The sequence below is a fragment of the Numenius arquata genome, unplaced genomic scaffold, assembly GCF_964106895.1.
Source record: "Numenius arquata unplaced genomic scaffold, bNumArq3.hap1.1 HAP1_SCAFFOLD_706, whole genome shotgun sequence".
NCBI classification, from domain to species: Eukaryota; Metazoa; Chordata; class Aves; order Charadriiformes; family Scolopacidae; genus Numenius; species Numenius arquata.
Window position 1 is genome coordinate 49,264 of NW_027414357.1, and position 23,205 is coordinate 72,468.

The 23,205-nt window shown below is 59.2% G+C and overlaps 1 gene segment (V, D, J or C); it reads left to right on the forward strand.

The window, feature by feature from the left end:
• Positions 1-9,558: 9,558 nt before the first annotated feature.
• On the forward strand, positions 9,559-21,539 carry LOC141477936 (Ig alpha-1 chain C region-like). The segment is given in 5 exon segments: positions 9,559-9,706; positions 16,910-17,200; positions 17,711-18,031; positions 18,826-19,143; positions 21,154-21,539. Coding segments are annotated over 5 exon segments (1,464 nt in total).
• Positions 21,540-23,205: the final 1,666 nt, after the last annotated feature.

The following is a 23,205-nucleotide window of genomic DNA, read 5'->3' on the forward strand; positions in this document are numbered from 1 at the left end:
CCCCTGCCCCATAGGGACCCCCTGCTCTATAGGATTCTCTGCCCCATAGGAACCCCTTACTACAGCTCAGCTCCCCCCTGCCCCATAGGGACCCCACACTGCAGCTTAGCTCCCCCCTGCCCCATAGGGACCCCCTGCCCCATAGGGACCCCCTGCCCCATAGGGAGCACTGGCTCCAGCCTTGCTACTCTCTACCTGTAGGATCCCCTGCCCCATAGGGACCCCCTGCCCCATAGGGACCCCTTACTACAGCTTAGCTGCCCCCTGCCCCATAGGGACCCCCTGCCCCACAGGGATCCCTTCCTACAGCTCAGCTCCCCCCAGCCCTATAGGATCCCCTGCCCCATAGGGACCCCACACTGCAGCTCAGCTTCCCCCTGCCCCATAGGGACCCCTGCTCCAGCCTAGATCCTTCCTGCCCCATAGCGACCCCACACTACAGCTCAGCTCCCCCCAGCCCTATAGGATCCCCTGCCCCATAGCGACCCCACACTACAGCTCAGCTCCCCCCAGCCCTATAGGATCCCCTGCCCCACAGGGACCCCTGCTCCAGCCTAGCTCCTTCCTGCCCCATAGTGACCCCCACTACAGCTCAGCTCTCCCCTGCCCTATAGGTCCCCTGCCCCATAGCGACCTCACACTGCAGCTCAGCTGCACCCTGCCCCATAAGGACCCCCTGCCCCATAGGGACCCCCCTGCCCCACAGGGACTCCCTGCCCCATAGGAACCTTTTACTACAGCTCAGCTCCCCCCTGCCCTATAGGAACCCCCTGCCCCATAGCAACCCCCTGCCCTATAGGGACCCCCTGCCCTATAAGGACCCCACACTGCAGCTTAGCTCCCCCTGCCCCATAGATAACCTTGCCCCATAGGCACCCCCTGCCCCATAGGGAGCCCACATTCCACCTCTGCTTCATAGAGACCCCCTGCCCCATAAGTCTCCCCAGCCCCCTAGGGGCTCAATATTCTGCCTCTGCCCCATAGGAAGCCCCCTTCCCCATAGGGACCCCGGCTGCCCCACATCTTCCAGCCCCATAGAAAAGAGGATCCAGGCGTCCGGCCCTACCTGCGCGGATGCAGCTCCAGGCCCTCTGCCCCACGGTGACCCCTCTCCTGCCCCATAGCCACGGTGTGGAGCCCTTGCTCCTCTGCCCCACGGCGACCCCTCTCCTGCCCCATAGCCACGATGTGGAGCCCTTGCTCCTCTGCCCCACGGCAACCCCACTCCTGCCCCAGAGCCACGGTGTGGAGCCCGTGCTCCTCTGCCCCACAGCGACCCCTCTCCTGCCCCACAGCTCCCTGGGAGATGATGTAACCGTGCCCCTCCCCCACCCTACGGCACCCCTCCCCCCATCCCTTAACTTCCCCTTTTCTGCCCCATAGCGCCCAGGGGAGCACCCAAAGTCCTGCGCCCGCTGTGGGGCCTGGACGGTCTCATAGCGCCCCATAGCGTCCCACAGCACCCTACAACCCATAGCACCCAATAGTGCCCCATAGCACCCCAATGTGCCCCATAGCGCCCCACAATGCCCCATAGCACCCTCCCCCCCAGCACAGATGCCAAGGGGTTTCTTGGGTGTGGGGCTGCCCCACATATTTGGGGTGATAAAAGGGGGTTTTGGGGGGGTAGGGGAGGCCTTAGACCCACATCCTGGGGTCATTCTGTGGGGCAGAGTCCTAAGGATTCCTCTGTGACCCCCAAGTGACATCAGGAGGTGGCATCTCCCCACTGTTCCTCTGTGACCCCCAAGTGACTCATGGGACCTTCCAGGAGTTATGGGGCAGGAGATGACCTTGGACGACTTATGGGGCAGGATAAGACCTTAGACAAGTTATGGGGCAGGAGAGGACCGCAGACAACTTATGGGGCAGGAGAGGACCTCGGACAACTTATGGGGCAGGAGAAGACCTTGGGCCACCAAGGGACCTCCCGCCCCCCAAGTTGGTCCCCTCTGACCTTTGACCTTCCATGGGGCAGAGGGTGACGCTGCAGCCGTGGGGCCACTTGTGGGTCCCATGGGGCAGGTGGGATCGGCTGAGGAGAGCGGTGACATCGGTGGTGACATCATCATCATCAGCGGCGGTGACATCATCAGCGGTGACATCATCGATGACATCATCGCCCCAGGTGACATCAGAGGGGCGGTCCCTGCCCCACAGCGGGGGGGGAGGGGGAGGAGGGTAGGGGGCGAGGAGGCGGCTGTGGGGGGGGAAGGTGGGGGTCAGGCCTGTCCCACGGCTCCGCCTGCCCCACAGATATCCCCGATATATGGCTAGTAGCCACCAGAGCCCAGCTGGTAGCCCAGGTAGCACCACTGGGAGCCCTGGTAGCCACCCTGGGCCCCATAGTAGCCACTATAGACCAGCTGTGAGCCCTGAGAACCACACTGGGAGCCCTGGTAGCCATGCTGGGCTCCACAGTAGCCACCGTAGTCCAGCTGAGAGCCTTGGTAGCCACCCTGGGCCCCATAGTAGCCACTGTAGCCCAGCTGTGAGCCCTGGTAGCCACGCTGGGAGACCTGGTAGCCAAGCTGGCCTCCATAGTAGCCACCGTAGTCCAGCTGAGAGCCTTGGTAGCCACCCTGGGCCCCATAGTAGCCACTGTAGCCCAGCTGTGAGCCCTGGTAGCCACGCTGGGAGACCTGGTAGCCATGTTGGCCTCCATAGTAGCCACCAGAGGCCAGCTGAGAGCCTTGGTAGCCACCCTGGGCCCCATAGTAGCCACTGTAGCCCAGCTGAGAGCCCTGGTAGCCATGCTGGCCTCCATAGTAGCCACCGTAGTCCAGCTGGGAGCCCTGGTAGCCACACTGGGAGCCCTGGTAGCCACAATGGCCTCCATAGTAGCCACCAGAGGCCAGCTGGGAGCCCTGGGAGCCCCGCTGGTAGAGCTAGTAGCCACCCTGGGCCCCATAGTAGCCACTATAGTCCAGCTGGGAGCCCTGGGAGCCACACTGGGAGCCCTGGTAGCCACAATGGCCTCCATAGTAGCCACCAGAGGCCAGCTGGGAGCCCTGGTAGCCACGCTGGGAGACCTGGTAGCCATGTTGGCCTCCATAGTAGCCACCGTAGTCCAGCTGAGAGCCCTGATAGCCATGTTGGGCTCCATAGTAGCCACCAGAGGCCAGCCCGGAGCCCTGGGAGCCCTGCTGGTAGAGCTAGTAGCCACCCTGGGCCCCATAGTAGCCACTATAGCCCAGCTGGGAGCCCTGGGAGCCACACTGGGAGCCCTGGTAGCCACCCTGGGCCCCATAGTAGCCTCCGCAGCCCAGCTGTGAGCCCTGGTAGCCATGCTGGGAGCCCTGGTAGCCACGCTGGCCTCCACAGTAGCCACCGTAGTCCAGCTGAGAGCCTTGGTAGCCACCCTGGGCCCCATAGTAGCCACTGTAGCCCAGCTGTGAGCCCTGGTAGCCATGCTGGGAGACCTGGTAGCCATGCTGGGCTCCATAGTAGCCACCGTAATCCAGCTGAGAGCCCTGGTAGCCATGCTGGCCTCCATAGTAGCCACCAGAGGCCAGCCCGGAGCCCTGGGAGCCATGCTGGGAGCCCTGGTAGCCACACTGGGCTCCACAGTAGCCACTATAGCCCAGCTGTGAGCCCTGGTAGCCACGCTGGGAGACCTGGTAGCCAAGCTGGCCTCCATAGTAGCCACCGTAGTCCAGCTGAGAGCCTTGGTAGCGACCCTGGGCCCCATAGTAGCCACTGTAGCCCAGCTGTGAGCCCTGGTAGCCACGCTGGGAGACCTGGTAGCCAAGCTGGCCTCCATAGTAGCCACCGTAGTCCAGCTGAGAGCCTTGGTAGCGACCCTGGGCCCCATAGTAGCCACTGTAGCCCAGCTGTGAGCCCTGGTAGCCATGCTGGGAGACCTGGTAGCCATGTTGGCCTCCATAGTAGCCACCGTAGTCCAGCTGAGAGCCCTGGTAGCCATGCTGGGCTCCATAGTAGCCACCAGAGGCCAGCCCGGAGCCCTGGGAGCCACGCTGGTAGAGCTAGTAGCCACCCTGGGCCCCATAGTAGCCACTATAGACCAGCTGGGAGCCCTGGTAGCCACACTGGGAGCCCTGGTAGCCAGTCTGGGCCCCATAGTAGCCTCCGCAGCCCAGCTGTAAGCCCTGGTAGCCATGCTGGGAGCCCTGGTAGCCACGCTGGCCTCCATAGTAGCCACCGTAGTCCAGCTGGGAGCCCTGGTAGCCAACCTGGGCCCTATAGTAGTCACTGTAGTCCAGCTGGGAGCCCTGGTAGCCATGCTGGGCTCCATAGTAGCCACCAGAGGCCAGCCCGGAGCCCTGGGAGCCACGCTGGTAGAGCTAGTAGCCACCCTGGGCCCCATAGTAGCCACTATAGACCAGCTGGGAGCCCTGGGAGCCACACTGGGAGCCCTGGGAGCCACACTGGGCCCCATAGTAGCCTCCGCAGCCCAGCTGTAAGCCCTGGTAGCCATGCTGGGAGCCCTGGTAGCCACGCTGGCCTCCATAGTAGCCACCGTAGTCCAGCTGGGAGCCCTGGTAGCCAACCTGGGCCCTATAGTAGTCACTGTAGTCCAGCTGGGAGCCCTGGTAGCCACACTGGCCTCCATAGTAGCCACCAGAGGCCAGCGGGGAGCCCTGGGAGCCACGCTGGTAGAGCTAGTAGCCACCCTGGGCCCCATAGTAGCCACTATAGACCAGCTGGGAGCCCTGAGAACCACACTGGAGCCCTGGTAGCCACACTGGGAGCTCTGGTAGCCGCATTGGGCTCCACAGTAGCCACCCAAGCCCAGCTGGGAGGTCCAGTAGCCATGGTCAGAGCCCTGGTGGCCACACTGGGCACCGTGCTAGCCATGCTCGGAGTCCTTGTAGCCATGGTGGGCTCAGTAATAGCCACCAGTGCCCACCTGGGAGACCTGGGAGCCACACTGGGAGCCCTGGTAGCCATGCTGGGCCCCATAGTAGCCACCCGAGCCCAGCTGTGAGCCCTGCTAGCCACACTGGGAGCCCTAGTAGCCACCCTGGGCCCCATAGTAGCCACCATAGCCCAGCTGAGAGCCCTGGTAGCCACCCTGGGCTCCATAGTGGCCATCGTAGCCTAGCTGGGAGCCCTGGAAGCCACACTGGGAGCCCTGGTAGCAACGCTGGGCTCCTTAGTAGCCACAGTGGGCTCCTTAATAGCCACACTGGACTCCCTAGTAGCCACCATGGACCACCTGGGAGCCCTGCTAGCCACACTGGAGCCCTGGTAGCCACACTGGGAGCTCTGGTAGCCGCACTGGGCTCCACAGTAGCCACCCAAGCCCAGCTGGGGGCCCTGGTAGCCACACTGGTAGCTCTGGTAGCCACGCTGGGTTCAATAGTAACCACCTGAGCACAGCTGGGAGTCCTGGTAGCCACACAGAAGCCTTGGTAGCCATGTTGGGAGACCTGGTAGCCACCCTGGTCTCCATAGTAGCCACCCAAGCCCAGCTGGGAGCCATGGTAGCCATGCTGGGCTCCATTGTAGCCACCAGTGCCCAGCTGGAAGCTCTGGTAGCCACACTGCGTCTGCTAGTAGCCACCAAAGCTCAGCTCAGAGCCATGCTAGCCACCCTGGGAGCACTGGGAGCCACGCTGGGAGCCCAAGTAGCCATGCTGGGCTCGATAGTAGCCACCAGTGCCCAGCTTGGAGCCCTGGTAGCCATGCTGAGTCCATTAGTAGCCACAAAAGCTCAGCTCAGAGCCATGCTAGCCATGCTGGGAGCCCCGGTAGCCATGGTCAGAGCCATGCTAGCCACACTGGGAGCTCTACTAGCCATGCTGGGCTCCCTAGTAGCCACCAGTGCCCAGCTGGGAGCCCTGCTAGCCACCCTGGGAGCCCTGGGAGCCACACTGGGCTCAGTACTAGCCACCCAAGCCCAGCTGGGAGCCCTGGTAGCCACACTGGGCTCAGTACTAGCCACCCAAGCCCAACTGGGAGCCCTGCTAGCCATACTGGGAGCCCTGGGAGCCGTCCTGGGAGCCGCCCTGGTAGCCACAGTGGGAGCCCTCCTAGCAATCCTGGGCTTGATAGTAGCCACCCAGGCTCAGCTGGGAGCCCTGCTAGCCACGCTAGAACCCTGCTAGCCACAGAGTGACCTCTGGTAGCCACCCCGGGCTCCACAGTAGCCACCCAAGCCCAGCTGGGAGTCCTGGGAGACATAATCAGAGCCATACTAGCCACCCTGGCAGCCCCAGTAGCCATGGTCAGAGCCATGCTAGCCGCACTGGGAGCCCTGCTAGCCACAGTGGGAGCCCTGGTAGCCACGCTGGAGCCCTGCTAGCCACACTGGGCTCAGTAGTAGCCACCCAAGCCAAGCTGGGAGCCCTGGAAGCCACACTGGGAACCCTGCTAGCCACAGAGTGACCCCTGGTAGCCACTCCGAGCTCCACAGTAGCCACCCAAGCTCAGCTGGGAGCCCTGCTAGCCATGCTGGGAGCCCTGGGAGCCACCCTGGGAGCCCTCCTAGCCATCCTGGCCTTGATAGTAGCCACCCAAGCTCAGCTGGGAGCCCTGCTAGACACACTGGGAGCCCTCCTAGCCATCCTGGCCTTGATAGTAGCCACCCAAGCTCAGCTGGGAGCCCTGCTAGACACACTGGGAGCCCTCCTAGCCATCCTGGCCTTGATAGTAGCCACCCAAGCTCAGCTGGGAGCCCTGCTAGCTACAGTGGGAGCCCTGGTAGCCACACTGGAGCCCTGGTAGCCACAGTGGGAGCCCTGGTAGCCACGCTGGGTGCCGTGCTAGCCACACTGGGAGCTGTACCAGCCACACAGGGCTCAGTAGTAGCCACCCAAGCCCAGCTGGGAGCCCTGCTAGCCACACTGGGAGCCCTGGTAGCCACCCTGGGAGCCCTCCTAGCCATCCTGGCCTTGATAGTAGCCACCCAAGCTCAGCTGGGAGCCCTGCTAGACACACTGGGAGCCCTGGTAGCCACACAGGGCTCAGTAGTAGCCACCCAAGCCCAGCTGGGAGCCCTGCTAGCCACGCTGGGAGCTCTACTAGCCATGCTGGGCTCCATAGTAGCCACCCAAGCCTAGCTGGGAGCCCTGGTAGCCATGGTCAGAGCCACCCAGGGAGCCCTGGGAGCCACCCAAGCCCAACTGGGAGCCCTGCTAGCCACGCCAGGAGCTGTACTAGCCATGCTGGGCTCCGTAGTAGCCACCTAAACCCAGCTGGGAGCCCTGCTAGCCATGCTGGGAGCCCTGGTAGCCACCCTGGGAGCCCTCCTAGCCATCCTGGCCTTGATAGTAGCCACCCAAGCTCAGCTGGGAGCCCTGCTAGCTACAGTGGGAGCCCTGCTAGCCACGCTGGGAACCCTGCTAGCCACAGTGGGAGCCCTGGTAGCCACGCTGGGTGCCGTGCTAGCCCCACTGGGAGCTGTACTAGCCACACAGGGCTCAGTAGTAGCCACCCAAGCCCAGCTGGGAGCCCTGCTAGCCATGCTGGGAGCCCTGGGAGCCGCCCTGGGAGCCCTCCTAGCCATCCTGGCCTTGATAGTAGCCACCCAAGCTCAGCTGGGAGCCCTGGTAGCCACACTGGGAGCCCTGCTAGCCACGCTGGGAGCCCTGCTAGCCACAGAGTGACCCCCGGTAGCCACCCCGGGCTCCACAGTAGCCACCCAAGCTCAGCTGGGAGCCCTGCTAGCCATAGTCAGAGCCATGCTAGCCATGTTGGGAGCCCTGGTAGCCACCCTGGGAGCCCTCCTAGCCATCCTGGCCTTGATAGTAGCCACCCAAGCTCAGCTGGGAACCTTAGTAGCCACAGTGGGAGCCCGGGTAGCCACGCTGGGAGCCGAGCTAGCCACACTGTGAGCCCTGGTAGCGACACTGGGCTCCACAGTAGCCACCCAAGCCCAGCTGGGAGCCCTGCTAGCCATGCTGGGAGCCCTGGTAGCCATGCTGAGTCCATTAGTAGCCACAAAAGCTCAGCTCAGAGCCATGCTAGCCATGCTGGGAGCCCCGGTAGCCATGGTCAGAGCCATGCTAGCCACACTGGGAGCTCTACTAGCCATGCTGGGCTCCCTAGTAGCCACCAGTGCCCAGCTGGGAGCCCTGGTAGCCACCCTGGGAGCCCTGGTAGCCACACTGGGCTCAGTAGTAGCCACCCAAGCCCAGCTGGGAGCCCTGGAAGCCACACTGGGAACCCTGCTAGCCACAGAGTGACCCCTGGTAGCCACTCCGGGCTCCACAGTAGCCACCCAAGCCCAGCTGGGAGCCCTGCTAGCCACACTGGGAGCCCTGGTAGCCACCCTGGGAGCCCTCCTAGCCATCCTGGCCTTGATAGTAGCCACCCAAGCTCAGCTGGGAGCCCTGCTAGACACACTGGGAGCCCTGGTAGCCACACAGGGCTCAGTAGTAGCCACCCAAGCCCAGCTGGGAGCCCTGCTAGCCACGCTGGGAGCTCTACTAGCCATGCTGGGCTCCATAGTAGCCACCCAAGCCTAGCTGGGAGCCCTGGTAGCCATGGTCAGAGCCACCCAGGGAGCCCTGGGAGCCACCCAAGCCCAACTGGGAGCCCTGCTAGCCATACTGGGAGCCCTGGGAGCCGCCCTGGTAGCCGCCCTAGTAGCTACCCTGGTAGCCCTCCTAGCAATCCTGGGCTTGATAGTAGCCACCCGGGCTCAGCTGGGAGCCCTGCTAGCCACGCTAGAACCCTGCTAGCCACAGAGTGACCTCTGGTAGCCACCCCGGGCTCCACAGTAGCCACCCAAGCCCAGCTGGGAGTCCTGGGAGACATAATCAGAGCCATACTAGCCACCCTGGCAGCCCCAGTAGCCATGGTCAGAGCCATGCTAGCCGCACTGGGAGCCCTGCTAGCCACAGTGGGAGCCCTGGTAGCCACGCTGGAGCCCTGCTAGCCACACTGGGCTCAGTAGTAGCCACCCAAGCCAAGCTGGGAGCCCTGGAAGCCACACTGGGAACCCTGCTAGCCACAGAGTGACCCCAGGTAGCCACTCCGGGCTCCACAGTAGCCACCCAAGCTCAGCTGGGAGCCCTGCTAGCCATGCTGGGAGCCCTGGTAGCCACCCTGGGAGCCCTCCTAGCCATCCTGGCCTTGATAGTAGCCACCCAAGCTCAGCTGGGAGCCCTGCTAGCCAACCTGGGAGCCCTGGTAACCACGTTGGGAACCCTGCTAGCCACAGAGTGACCCCTGGTAGCCACCCCGGGCTCCACAGTAGCCACCCAAGCTCAGCTGGGAGCCCTGCTAGCCACGCTGGGAGCTGTACTAGCCATGCTGGGCTCCATAGTAGCCACCCAAGCTCAGCTGGGAGCCCTGGTAGCCACCCTGGGGGCCCGGGTAGCCACGCTGGGAGCCGAGCTAGCCACAGAGTGACCCCTGGTAGCCACTCCGGGCTCCACAGTAGCCACCCAAGCCCAGCTGGGAGCCCTGCTAGCCACGCTGGGAGCTCTACTAGCCATGCTGGGCTCCATAGTAGCCACCCAAGCCCAGCTGGGAGCCCTGGTAGCCATGCTGAGTCCACTAGTAGCCACAAAAGCTCAGCTCAGAGCCCTGGTAGCCACATTGGGCTCAGTACTAGCCACCCAAGCCCAGCTGGGAGCCCTGGTAGCCATGGTCAGAGCCATCCTGGGAGCCCTGGGAGCCACCCAAGCCCAACTGGGAGCCCTGCTAGCCATACTGGGAGCCCTGGGAGCCGCCCTGGGAGCCGTCCTGGGAGCCGCCCTGGTAGCCACAGTGGGAGCCCTGGTAGCCACGCTGGGTGCCGTGCTAGCCACACTGGGAGCTGTACTAGCCACACAGGGCTCAGTAGTAGCCACCCAAGCCCCGCTGGGAGCCCTGGAAGCCACGCTGAGAATCCTGCTAGCCACAGAGTGACCCCAGGTAGCCACCCCGGGCTCCACAGTAGCCACCCAAGCCCAGCTGGGAGCCCTGCTAGCCACGCTGCGAGCTGTACTAGCCATGCTGGGCTCCATAGTAGCCACCCAAACCCAGCTGGGAGCCCTGCTAGCCATAGTCAGAGCCATGCTAGCCATGCTGGGAGCCCAGGTAGCCACCCTGGGAGCCCTCCTAGCCATCCTGGCCTTGATAGTAGCCACCCAAGCTCAGCTGGGAGCCCTGCTAGCTACAGTGGGAGCCCTGGTAGCCACGCTGGGTGCCATGCTAGCCACACTGGGAGCTGTACCAGCCACACAGGGCTCAGTAGTAGCCACCTAAGCCCAGCTGGTAGCCCTGCTAGCCACGCTGGGAGCTGTACTAGCCATGCTGGGCTCCATAGTAGCCACCCAAACCCAGCTGGGAGCCCTGCTAGCCATGCTGGGAGCCCTGGTAGCCACCCTGGGAGCCCTCCTAGCCATCCTGGCCTTGATAGTAGCCACCCAAGCTCAGCGGGGAGCCCTGCTAGCCACAGTGGGAGCCCTGGTAGCCACACTGGGAGCCCTGCTAGCCACAGAGTGACCCCAGGTAGCCACCCTGGGCTCCACAGTAGCCACCCAAGCTCAGCTGGGAGCCCTGATAGCCACGCTGGGAGCTGTACTAGCCATGCTGGCCTCCATAGTAGCCACACAAGCTCAGCTGGGAGCCCTGGTAGCCACCCTGGGAGCCCTCCTAGCCATCCTGGCCTTGATAGTAGCCACCCAAGCTCAGCTGGGAGCCCTGCTAGCCACAGAGTGACCCCCGGTAGCCACCCCGGGCTCCACAGTAGCCACCCAAGCTCAGCTGGGAGCCCTGCTAGCCATAGTCAGAGCCATGCTAGCCATGCTGGGAGCCCTGGTAGCCACCCTGGGAGCCCTCCTAGCCATCCTGGCCTTGATAGTAGCCACCCAAGCTCAGCTGGGAACCTTAGTAGCCACAGTGGGAGCCCGGGTAGCCACGCTGGGAGCCGTGCTAGCCACAGAGTGACCCCCGGTAGCCACCCCGGGCTCCACAGTAGCCACCCAAGCTCAGCTGGGAGCCCTGCTAGCCATAGTCAGAGCCCTGCTAGCCATGCTGGGAGCCCTGGTAGCCGCCCTGGGAGCCCTCCTAGCCATCCTGGCCTTGATAGTAGCCACCCAAGCTCAGCTGGGAGCCCTGCTAGCTACAGTGGGAGCCCTGGTAGCCACACTGGAGCCCTGGTAGCCACAGTGGGAGCCCTGGTAGCCACGCTGGGTGCCGTGCTAGCCACACTGGGAGCTGTACTAGCCACACAGGGCTCAGTAGTAGCCACCCAAGCCCAGCTGGGAGCCCTGCTAGCCATGCTGGGAGCCCTGGTAGCCGCCCTGAGAGCCCTCCTAGCCATCCTGGCCTTGATAGTAGCCACCCAAGCTCAGCTGGGAGCCCTGCTAGCCACCCTGGGAGCCCTGGTAACCACGTTGGGAACCCTGCTAGCCACAGAGTGACCCCAGGTAGCCACCCCGGGCTCCACAGTAGCCACCCAAGCTCAGCTGGGAGCCCTGCTAGCCACACTGGGAGCTGTACTAGCCACACAGGGCTCAGTAGTAGCCACCTAAGCCCAGCTGGTAGCCCTGCTAGCCACGCCGGGAGCTGTACTAGCCACACAGGGCTCCATAGTAGCCACCCAAACCCAGCTGGGAGCCCTGGTAGCCATAGTCAGAGCCATGCTAGCCATGCTGGGAGCTCCAGTAGCCACACAGAAGTTCTGGTAGCCACACTGGGCTTGCTAGTAGCCACCCGAGCCCAGCTGGGAGCCCTGGTAGCCACCCTGGGCTCCGAGGTTGCCCAGGAAAGCTCTGGCTCTGAGGCCTTCTAGGGAAGCCCACGGTGGGATTTGGTAGCCACACTGGGCTGCTCCTCTCTTGGGGGTAGCCCAGCGCCGGGGTTTGGTAGCCAAGCTTGGGTTTAAGCCCTTCTAAGGTAGCCCAGCCTTGGGTTTCAGTAGCCAATCTCTCCTTTAAGGTCTTTTAAGGTAGCCAAGCGTTGGGTTTTAGTAGCCAAGCGCGGCTTTAAGCTCTTCTAGAGTAGCCAAGCCTTGAGTTCTGGTAGCCAAGCTCAGCGTTAAGCCCTTCTATGGTAGCCCAGCCTTGGGTTTTGGTAGCCAAACTCACCTTTAAGCTCTTCTATGGTAGCCAAGTGTTGAGTTCTGGTAGCCAAGGTTAGCATTAAGCCCTTCTATGGTAGCCAGGTACTGGGTTTAGTAGCCAAGCTCACCTTTAAGCTGTTCTATGGTAGCCCAGTGTTGGGTTTTGGTAGCCAAGCTTGAGTTTAAGGTGTTGTAGGGTAGCCCAGCCTTGGGTTTTGGTAGCCAAGCTCAGCCTTAAGCCCTTCTAGGGTAGCCCAGGTTGGGTTCTGGTAGCCAAGCTTGGGTTTAAGCCCTTCTAGGGTAGCCCAGCCTTGAATTCTGGTAGCCAAGCTCAGCCTTAAGATGTTCTATGGTAGCCCAGGTTAGGTTTTGGTAGCCAAGTGCAGCATTAAGCTCTTCTAGGGTAGCCAAGCCTTCGGTTTTAGTAGCCAAGCTCGGGTTTAAGCCCTTTTAGGGTAGCCAAGCCTTCGGTTTTAGTAGCCAAGCTCGGGTTTAAGCCCTTTTAGGGTAGCCAAGAACTGGGTTTAGTAGCCAAGCTCACCTTTAAGCTGTTCTATGGTAGCCCAGTGTTGGGTTCTGGTAGCCAAGCTTGGGTTTAAGCCCTTCTAGGGTAGCCCAGCCTTGAATTCTGGTAGCCAAGCTCAGCCTTAAGATGTTCTATGGTAGCCCAGGTTGGGTTTTGGTAGCCAAGTGCAGCATTAAGCTCTTCTGGGGTAGCCAAGCATTGAGGTTTGGTAGCCAAGTGCAGCATTAAGCTCTTCTAGGGTAGCCAAGCCTTCGGTTTTAGTAGCCAAGCTCGGGTTTAAGCCCTTTTAGGGTAGCCAAGAACTGGGTTTAGTAGCCAAGCTCACCTTTAAGCTGTTCTATGGTAGCCCAGTGTTGGGTTCTGGTAGCCAAGCTTGGGTTTAAGCACTTCTAGGGTAGCCCAGCCTTGAATTCTGGTAGCCAAGCTCAGCCTTAAGATGTTCTATGGTAGCCCAGGTTGGGTTTTGGTAGCCAAGCGCAGCATTAAGCTCTTCTAGGGTAGCCAAGCCTTCGGTTTTAGTAGCCAAGCTCGGGTTTAAGCCCTTTTAGGGTAGCCAAGAACTGGGTTTAGTAGCCAAGCTCACCTTTAAGCTGTTCTATGGTAGCCCAGTGTTGGGTTCTGGTAGCCAAGCTTGGGTTTAAGCACTTCTAGGGTAGCCCAGCCTTGAATTCTGGTAGCCAAGCTCAGCCTTAAGATGTTCTATGGTAGCCCAGGTTGGGTTTTGGTAGCCAAGCGCAGCATTAAGCTCTTCTAGGGTAGCCAAGCCTTCGGTTTTAGTAGCCAAGCTCGGGTTTAAGCCCTTTTAGGGTAGCCAAGAACTGGGTTTAGTAGCCAAACTCACCTTTAAGCGCTTCTAGGGTAGCCCAGCCTTGGGTTTTAGTAGCCAAGGTTAGGTTTAAGCTCTTCTAGGGTAGCCAAGCGTTGGGTTTTAGTAGCCGAGCTCATCTTCGAGGTCTTCTAGGAAGCCCGGCGTTGAGTTTTAGTAGCCAAAGTTGGGTTTAAGCCCTTCTAGGGTAGCCAAGTGTTAAGTTTTGGTGGCCACACTTGGCTTCCTGCTGTCTCGACAAACCCAGGGTTGGGTTTCAGTAGCCAAGCTTGAGTTTAAGCTCTTCTATGGTAGTCAAGCGTTGGGTTTTGGTAGCCAAGGTCGGGTTTAAGGTCTTGTAGGGTAGCCCAGCATTGGGTTTTGGTAGCCAAGCTCAGCCTTAAGCCCTTCTAGGGTAGCCCAGGTTGGGTTCTGGTAGCCAAGCTTGGGTTTAAGCCCTTCTAGGATAGCCCAGCCTTGAATTCTGGTAGCCAAGTTCGCCTTAAGATGTTCTATGGTAGCCCAGGTTGGGATTTGGTAGCCAAGCGCAGGATTAAGCTCTTCTAGGGTAGCCAAGCATTGAGGTTTGGTAGCCATTCTCAGCCTTGGTCTTCTCTAAGGTAGCCAAGCATTGGGGTTCGGTAGCCAAGCTCGGGTTTAAGCTCTTCCAAGGTAGCCCAGACTTAGCTTTTAGTAGCCAAGCTCAGCCTTAAGCTCTTCTATGGCAGCCCAGGTTGGTTTTTAGTAGCCAAGCTCGGGTTTAAGCCCTTTTAAGGTAGCCAAGCCTTGAGTTCTGGTAGCCAAACTCAGCCTTAAGCTTTTCTGGGGTAGCCAAGCATTGAGTTCTGGTAGCCAAACTCAGCCTTAAGCTTTTCTGGGGTAGCCAAGCCTTGAGTTTTGGTAGCCGTGTTTGGCTTCCTGCCTGTCTACACAAGCCCAGGGTTGGGTTTCAGTAGCCAAGCTTGAGTTTAAGCTCTCCTATGGTAGCCCAGCATTGGGTTTAGTAGCCAAACTCACCATTAAGCTCTTCTAGGGTGGCCCAGCCTTGAAGTTTGGTAGCCGAGCTCATCATTATGCTCTTCTTTGGTAGCCCATGTTGGGTTTTGGTAGCCAAGCTCGGGTTTAAGCTCTTCTATGGTAGCCCAGCCTTGAGTTTTAGTCACCAAGCCCAGTGTTAAGCTCTTCTAAGGTAGCCAAGTGTTGGGTTTTAGTAGCCAAATTCACCTTTAATCCCTTCTAAGGTAGCCCAGCCTTGAGTTCTGGTAGCCAAGCTCAGCCTTAAGTTCTTCTATGGTAGCCAAGCTTTGGGGTTTAGTAGCCAAGCTCAGGTTTAAGCCCTTCTAAGGTAGCCCAGCCTTGAGTTCTGGCAGCCAAGCTCAGCCTTAAGCTCTTCTAAGGTAGCCAAGCATTGGGCTTTGGTAGCCAAGCTCACCTTTAAGCTCTTCTATGGTAGCCAAGCATTGGGGTTTAGTAGCCAAGCTCGGGTTTAAGCCCTTCTAAGGTAGCCTAGCCTCGACATTTGGTAGCCAAGCTCAGCCTTAAGCTTTTCTGGGGTAGCCAAGCGTTGAGTTTTGGTAGCCACGCTTGACTTCCCCCTGTCTAGACAAGCCCATCCGGTCCCCCCAGTAGCCCCGTAATCCCAGTAGCCCCAGTAACCCCACCCCCACCCCCCCCAAAAGCCCTGGTGGCCCCCACCCCCCATTTCCAAGCCACTCACCGATCGAGGGTGGGCTAGTAGAGGTGGGGGGAGGGGTGGTCCCATGTCATGTCCCCCCCTCCCCCCCCTCCCCCCCAAGATATGGGTCCCCGACGCCGTGATGTCATCGGGGGGGGGGGGGGGGAGGGTCGTTTTTGGGGTGAGAAACGGGACTTGGGGGAAATTCTCGTGCCCCCGTGAACTTCCTCCTTCTCGGGGGCCACCGATTTCACATCGTCTTTCGTGGCCACTTCCTCCTCCCTTCGGGCTACCAGGTGGCCAAGGAGCAGGAGGGGGGGGCGGGGGGGGGGGGGGGGGGAAGCCGCCAGCCCCCCCCCCTTCCCTCCCCCCCTCCCCCCCCCCCCCCCCGAAAAATGGGGACTAGCCAAAGCGGTGGCCGCTTGGGCAAGGACTTGTTCCTCTGCTGGCCGCTGGCTCTTCTAAGGTAGCCCGGGGTTGGCTTTTGGTAGCCAAGCTTGAATTTAAACCCTTCTGGGGTAGCCCAGCGTTGGGTTTTGGTAGCCAAGCACAGCCTTAAGCTCTTCTAAGGTAGCCCAGCGTTGGATTCTGGTAGCCAAGCACAGCCTTAAGCCCTTCTAAGGTAGCCAAGCGTTGGGTTTTAGTAGCCAAGCTTGGGTTTAAGACCTTCTAGGGTAGCCCAGTGTTGGGTTTGGGTAGCCAAGCTGGGGTTTAAGCCCTTCTAGGGTAGCCCAGCATTGGGTTTTGGTAGCCAAGCTTGTGTTTAAGCCCTTCTAAGGTAGCCAAACGTTGGGTTTTGGTAGCCAAGCTCAGCCTTAAGCCCTTCTTAGGTAGCCCAGGGTTGTGTTTTGGTAGCCAAGCTTGGGTTTAAGCCCTTCTAAGGTAGTCAAGCACTGGGTTTTAGTAGCCAAGCTCAGCCTTAAGCCCTTCTAGAGTAGCCCAGGGTTGTGTTTTGGTAGCCAAGCTTGGGTTTAAGCCCTTCTAAGGTAGTCAAGCACTGGGTTTTAGTAGCCAAGCTTGGGTTTAAGCCCTTCTAGGGTAGCCCAGCATTGGGTTTTGGTAGCCAAGCTTGTGTTTAAGCCCTTCTAAGGTAGCCAAACGTTGGGTTTTGGTAGCCAAGCTCAGCCTTAAGCCCTTCTTAGGTAGCCCAGGGTTGTGTTTTGGTAGCCAAGCTTGTGTTTAAGCCCTTCTAAGGTAGCCAAACGCTGGGTTTTGGTAGCCAAGCTCAGCCATAAGCCCTTCTAGAGTAGCCCAGGGTTGTGTTTTGGTAGCCAAGCTTGGGTTTAAGCCCTTCTAAGGTAGTCAAGCGCTGGGTTTTAGTAGCCAAGCTTGGGTTTAAGCCCTTCTAAGGTAGCCAAACGCTGGGTTTTAGTAGCCAAGCTTGGGTTTAAGCCCTTCTAGGGTAGCCCAGCATTGGGTTTTGGTAGCCAAGCTTGTGTTTAAGCCCTTCTGGGGTAGCCCAGTGTTGGGTTTTAGTAGCCAAGCTTGTGTTTAAGCCCTTCTAAGGTAGCCAAACGCTGGGTTTTAGTAGCCAAGCTTGGGTTTAAGCCCTTCTAGGGTAGCCCAGCATTGGGTTTTGGTAGCCAAGCTTGTGTTTAAGCCCTTCTAAGGTAGCCAAACGTTGGGTTTTGGTAGCCAAGCTCAGCCTTAAGCCCTTCTTAGGTAGCCCAGGGTTGTGTTTTGGTAGCCAAGCTTGGGTTTAAGCCCTTCTAAGGTAGTCAAGCGCTGGGTTTTAGTAGCCAAGCTTGGGTTTAAGCACTTCTAGGGTAGCCCAGCGTTGGGTTTGGGTAGCCAAGCTGGGGTTTAAGCCCTTCTAGAGTAGCCCAGCGTTGGGTTTTGGTAGCCAAGCTCCAGGACAGGGACAACTGAGGCCACCAGAGCTCCATGGGGGGGTGGTCCATGCCAGTAGCCCCCCCTTAATGATGCTCTTCTCCTTTGTAGTCAAAGCCACCGCCCCCGTGGTCTACCCCTTGCTGCCCTGCGGCTGCGAGGATGGGGCCAAGGTCAGTGTGGCCTGTTTGGCCGCCGACTTCTTCCCCGAACCGGCCACCATCTCCTGGACCTCCAGTGCCTCCTCCGGGCAGCAGGAGACCTTCCCAGTTCTCTCGACTGGTACTGGCTACTACGCCCTCATCTCCCAGTACACCGTCCCAGCTGACCAGGTGGACCAGACCTTCCAGTGCAAGGTGTCCCACAGCCCCACGGGGGCCACCACCACCAAGGTCATCGAGGGTAAGTCACCCCTAGGGCTTGTGGGACCTCTTGGTGGCCACCAGGTTGGGTTGGGGTTGGTTCAGGACTCGCATGACATCTTGGTGGCCACCAAGATGGGTTGGGGTTGGTCCCAGGTAGCCACCAAGATGGGTTGGGGTTGGTCCCAGGTAGCCACCAAGATGGGTTGACCTTCCTCCCAACCTTCCACGATATCTTGGTGGCCACCAGAATGGATTGATATTGGTCCCAGCTTTATATGATGTCCTGGTGGCCACCAAGATGGGTTGGGGTTGGTCCCAGGTAGCCACCAAGATGGGTTGACCTTCCTCCCAACCTTCCACGATATCTTGGTGGCCACCAGAATGGATTGATATTGGTCCCAGCTTTATATGATGTCCTGGTGGCCACCAAGATGGGTTGGGGTTGCTCCTGGCCTCGCGTGACATCTTGGTGGCCACCTGCCTGGCTTCTCCTGGCCCCCAGCTTCGCGTGACACCTCAGTCACCTCTTCTCCTGCATCTTCTGCAGATGCTTGTCCACCCCCCCCGGTCATCAAGCTCTTGGGTGACCCCAACAAGTACCAGAAAGAGGAGCAGGTCCTCCTGATGTGCCACGTTGAGGGGGCCAAGGCCGGAGAAGCCACCATCAAATGGTTGGTCAACCACGTGGAGAAGCCCATCACGCAGGTGGTCACCAGCTGTGACAAGTGCTCCGGTGACAAGGCCACCATGACCAGTCAGGTCAACGTCAGCCGGCAGAGCTGGGACAACGGGGCTGAGTTCTCCTGCGAGGTCACCCACCCCGCCCTGAAGACACCTGAGGTCTACAACATCAGCACCTTCTGCTCAGGTGAAGTTGGAGGAGGGTCCAGGAGGTCTTGGAGAAGTGGCTGGGTGGTGGGTCGGTCCATGGGTCTGTGGGAGGAGGGAGAATCGGTTGGTTGGTTGGGTGGTGGGATGGTGGTGGAAGGTTCTGGAGATGGAAGGGGTTGGTGGACCCACCAGAGGGTTGAGATGGTTGGACGGTGGAAGGATCTGGAGATGGAAGGGGTTGGTGGACCCACCAGAGGGTTGAGATGGTTGGACGGTGGAAGGATCTGGAGATGGAAGGGGTTGATGGACCCACCAGAGGGTTGAAATGGTTGGATGGTGGAAGGATCTGGAGATGGAAGGGGTTGATGGACCCACCAGAGGGTTGAAATGGTTGGATGGTGGAAGGATCTGGAGACGGAGGGTGTTAATGGACCCACCAGAGGGTCGAGAAGGTTGAGATGGATCCCAAGATCCACTACCTTCAACCCTCCCCTGATGACGCTGGAGAAGAAGGTCATGTCCCAGGCCAGTGGTGGCTTTTTTGGGGCTAAAATCCAGAAACTGTGAAGAAAACGGACAAATCGAGCTCGAAAAATTTCCAAAAATGGGTTGGGGGGGGTGTGTGGAAATTTTGGTGGAAAACCCCTCGATTTGGTCCAAAACGTCGTTATTTTTTGGTTGGGGGGGGGGAGTCGGAAGGTTCTTCTGAAACCACGTGGGTCATGGGGGGCCCACCAAAGCTTTTCCCCTCCCCGCCTTGATGGGGGGCACCCCTAATTTGGCGTCTGAGGTCTTCACCCAGAGGTCCTCACCCCCCACCCTACCCCCCAGATGACAAACCAGTGGTGACCGTCACCCTCCTCCCCCCTTCCTTGGAGGACCTCTACCTCAGCCAGAACGGCAGCGTCACCTGCGTGGCCACCAACCTGAAGGACCCCGAGGATGTCAAGTTCGTCTGGAGCAGGGACCAAGGGGGCGCCTTGGATGTCACCACGGGGACCCCCCAGGAACTGGACAACGGGCTCTACCGTCTCACCAGCACCTTGAAGATCTGCGCCGAGGAGTGGAACTCGGGGGAGAAGTTCTCCTGCACCATCCAAAGCCCCCAACTGGAAGGACCCATCACCAAGACCATCAAGAAGGAAATAGGTAGGAGCCTCCCGCCCCACCCCTTGCCCCACATCCAGCCCCACCGAGGTGGGAGGGGGACGGGGTGGCTTGATGTCGTGGTGGCCACCGAGAAGCTGGGTGAGAAGGGAGGGGGTGGGGCAGGGGAAGAGGAGGGGTTGGGGGCAAGTGGAAGGCACTGGTTGGAAGAGGCGAGTCTACTGGGAGAGTCAACTGGAAGAGGTTAGTCAACTGGAAGAGGTTAGTCAACTGGAAGAGGTTAGTCAACTGGAAGGGTCTACTGGGAGAGGTTGGCCAACTGGGAGAGCCTACTGGGAGAACCTAGTCTACCGGAAGGGTCTACTGGAAGCGGTTGGCCAACTGGGAGAGCCTACTGGGAGAACCTAGTCTACCGGAAGGGTCTACTGGAAGAGGTTGGCCAACTGGGAGAGCCTACTGGGAGAACCTAGTCTACCAGAAGGGTCTACTGGAAGAGGTTGGCCAACTGGGAGAGCCTACTGGGAAAACCTAGTCTACCGGAAGGGTCTACTGGAAGAGGTTGGCCAACTGGGAGAGCCTACTGGGAGAACCTAGTCTACCAGAAGGGTCTACTGGAAGAGGTTAGCCAAGTGGGAGAGCCTACTGGAAGAGGCTGGCCAACTGGGAGAGCCTACTGGGAGAACCTAGTCTACCGGAAGGGTCTACTGGAAGAGGTTGGCCAACTGGGAGAGCCTACTGGGAGAACCTAGTCTACCGGAAGGGTCTACTGGAAGAGGTTAGCCAAATGGGAGAGCCTACTGGGAGAACCTAGTCTACCGGAAGGGTCTACTGGAAGAGGTTGGCCAACTGGGAGAGCCTACTGGGAGAACCTAGTCTACCGGAAGGGTCTACTGGAAGAGGTTGGCCAACTGGAAGGGTCTACTGGAAGGGTCTTGACTACTGGGAGAGTCTACTTGAAGAGCCTAGTCTACTGGGAGAGTCTACTGGGAGGGTCTACAGGAGACAAGTCTACTGGAAGGGTCTTCTCCACTGGTGAGGTCAACTGGGAGAGTCTACAAGAGGAGACCAATCTTCTGGGAGAGTCTACTGGAAGGGTCTACTGGAAGAGGTTGGGCAACTGGGAGGGTCTACTGGAAGAAGGTGGTCTACTGGAAGGGTCTACTGGAAGGAAGGGTCTACTGAAAGAAGCTGGGCAACTGGGAGGGTCTACTGGAAGGAAGGGTCTACTGGGAGAGTCTACTGGAAGAGGTTGACCAACTGGGAGAGCCTGGGGCTACTGGGAGAGTCTACTGGAAGAGGTTGGCCACCTGGGAGGGTCTACTGGAAGGAACGGTCTACTGGAAGGTTCTACTGGAAGGTTCTACTGGAAGATGTTGGCCAACTGGGAGGGTCTACTGGAAGGAAGGGTCTACTGGAAGGTTCTACCGGAAGAGGTTGGCCAACTGGGAGGGTCTACTGGAAGGAAGGGTCTACTGGGAGAGTCTACTGGAAGAGGTTGACCAACTGGGAGAGCCTGGGGCTACTGGGAGAGTCTACTGGAAGAGGTTGGCCACCTGGGAGGGTCTACTGGAAGGAATGGTCTACTGGAAGGTTCTACTGGAAGGTTCTACTGGAAGATGTTGGCCAACTGGGAGGGTCTACTGGAAGGAAGGTTCTACCGGAAGAGGTTGGCCAACTGGGAGAGCCTGGGGCTACTGGGAGAGTCTACTGGAAGAGGTTGGCCACCTGGGAGGGTCTACTGGAAGGAAGGGTCTACTGGAAGGAAGGGTCTACTGGAAGGTTCTACCAGAAGAGGTTGGCCAACTGGGAGGGTCTACTGGAAGGAAGGTTCTACCGGAAGAGGTTGGCCAACTGGGAGAGCCTGGGGCTACTGGGAGAGTCTACTGGAAGAGGTTGGCCAACTGGGAGAGCCAACTGGCAAGGTCTTAGGTGGAGAACCTGGGCCAACTGGGCCAGCCAAAGGGGAGGAGGTGGGTCTACTGGGAGGACCCCACCCCTCCCCCCCCACCTTGACCTTCTCTCGCCCCTCCCCCCTCCCACCCCCCCATCCAGTGGCCTCCGTGAAGGCACCTTCCGTCTACGTCTTCCCCCCTCCCGCCGAGGAACTGGCCCGCCAGGAGGTGGCCACCTTGACCTGTTTGGCCACCGGCTTCTCTCCTGGTGACATCTTGGTGACGTGGACCCAAGAGGATCAACCGGTGGCCCCGGGGGCCGTCTCCACCTACGGTCCTCGCCGAGAGGGGACCTCCTGGAGCGTCTACAGCATGTTGAGGACCACGGTGGCCGCTTGGCAACGGGGCGACTCCTTCGCTTGCCTGGTCGGCCACGACGGGATCCCCTTGAAGTTCCTCCAGAAGAACCTGGACAAGAGCTTGGGTAAAGCCACCGCCGTCAACGTCTCGGTGGTCTTGGCCGACTCCGATGTCACCTGCTACTGAGGAAAGGAGGGGGGACGGGGACGACGCCCCACCGCACCCCCCCCCTCCCCCTCCCCCCGACACCCACCTTGGAGGGGGGGGGAGGGAGGAGGAGGAGGAGGAGGGGGGAAGGGGGGGGGACACCCCCCCCCCCCCCCCCCCCCCGGGGGCTGTAATTTCGCATCAGAATAAAGAAAAAAAAACGAGCCAAAACAAATGAGCAAAATCCGCCCGTTTTCGCCCCCTCCCCCCCCCCCCGTCGTCGTCGTCGTCATCGTCCCTTGGCCCCTCCCCCCACCGCCGTTGTTGATTAATTAAAGGGTTAACGAGGGGGGTGAGGAGGTGGTTTCGACCCCTTCCCCCCCCCACCACCACCCCCACCCCCAAAACCACCCCGGAAAGGTCAAAAGGTCAAGGGGGGTGGGGGAGGGGATGGGGGGGGGGGGGGGGGAGGGGGAAGAGGGTGGGGGAGGGGCGGGAGGTCTCCACGGGAACCGCCTCCTAAAAAGGGAGAATTGAGGCCAAAAAAGGGCTTTTTTGCGCCCCCAAAAAATCCGCCCCGAGGAGGACGTTTGAGGAGAAGAGAGGGGTTTTTTTTGGGGGGGGGGGGCTTTTGGGAGAAGAATTGGGGTGAAAATAGGCAAAAATGGGGTTTTTTGATGAATTCCCCCCAAATCCTTGTGGGTCTTGGACTTGAAGGGGGTTTTGGGACGAGAATTGGGGTGAAAATGGGCAAAAATGGGTTTTTTGATTAATTCCCTCAAAATCCTCATGGGGCTTTCACTTAGAGCAGGTTTTGGGACGAGAATTGGGTGAAAATGGGCAAAAATGGGTTTTTTTGATGAATTCCCCCAAAATCCTCGTGGGTCTTGGACTTGAAGGGGGTTTTGGGAGAAGAATTGGGGTGAAAATGGGCAAAAATGGGGTTTTTTAGCTGTTTGGACCAAAATTCCCAGGGTCCTTTCACTTACCACGGGTTTTGGGATGAGAATTGGGGTGAAAATGGACAAAAATGGGATTTTTGATGAATTCCCCCAAATCCTCGTGGGCCTTGGACTTCAAGGCGGTTTTGGGACAAGAATTGGGGTGAAAATGGGCAAAAATGGGCAAAAATGGGTTTTTTGATGAATTCCCTCAAAATCCTCATGGGGCTTTCACTTAGAGCAGGTTTTGGGCTGAGAATTGGGGTGAAAACGGGCAAAAATGGGATTTTTTGATGAATTCCCCCCAAATCCTTGTGGGTCTTGGACTTGAAGGGGGTTTTGGGACGAGAATTGGGGTGAAAATGGGCAAAATGGTGGTTTTTTTATGAATTCCCCAAAAATCCTTGTGGGTCTTGGACTTGAAGGGGGTTTTGGGACGAGAATTGGGGTGAAAATGGGCAAAAATGGGTTTTTTTGATTAATTCCCTCAAAATCCTCATGGGGCTTTCACTTAGAGCAGGTTTTGGGACGAGAATTGGGTGAAAATGGGCAAAAATGGGTTTTTTTTGATGAATTCCCCCAAAATCCTCGTGGGTCTTGGACTTGAAGGTGGTTTTGGGATGAGAATTGGGGTGAAAATGGGCAAAAATGGGGTTTTTTGATGAATTCCCCCCAAATCCTCGTGGGGCTTTCACTTAAAGGAGGTTTTGGGCTGAGAATTGGGGTGAAAATGGGCAAAAATGGGATTTTTTGATGAATTCCCC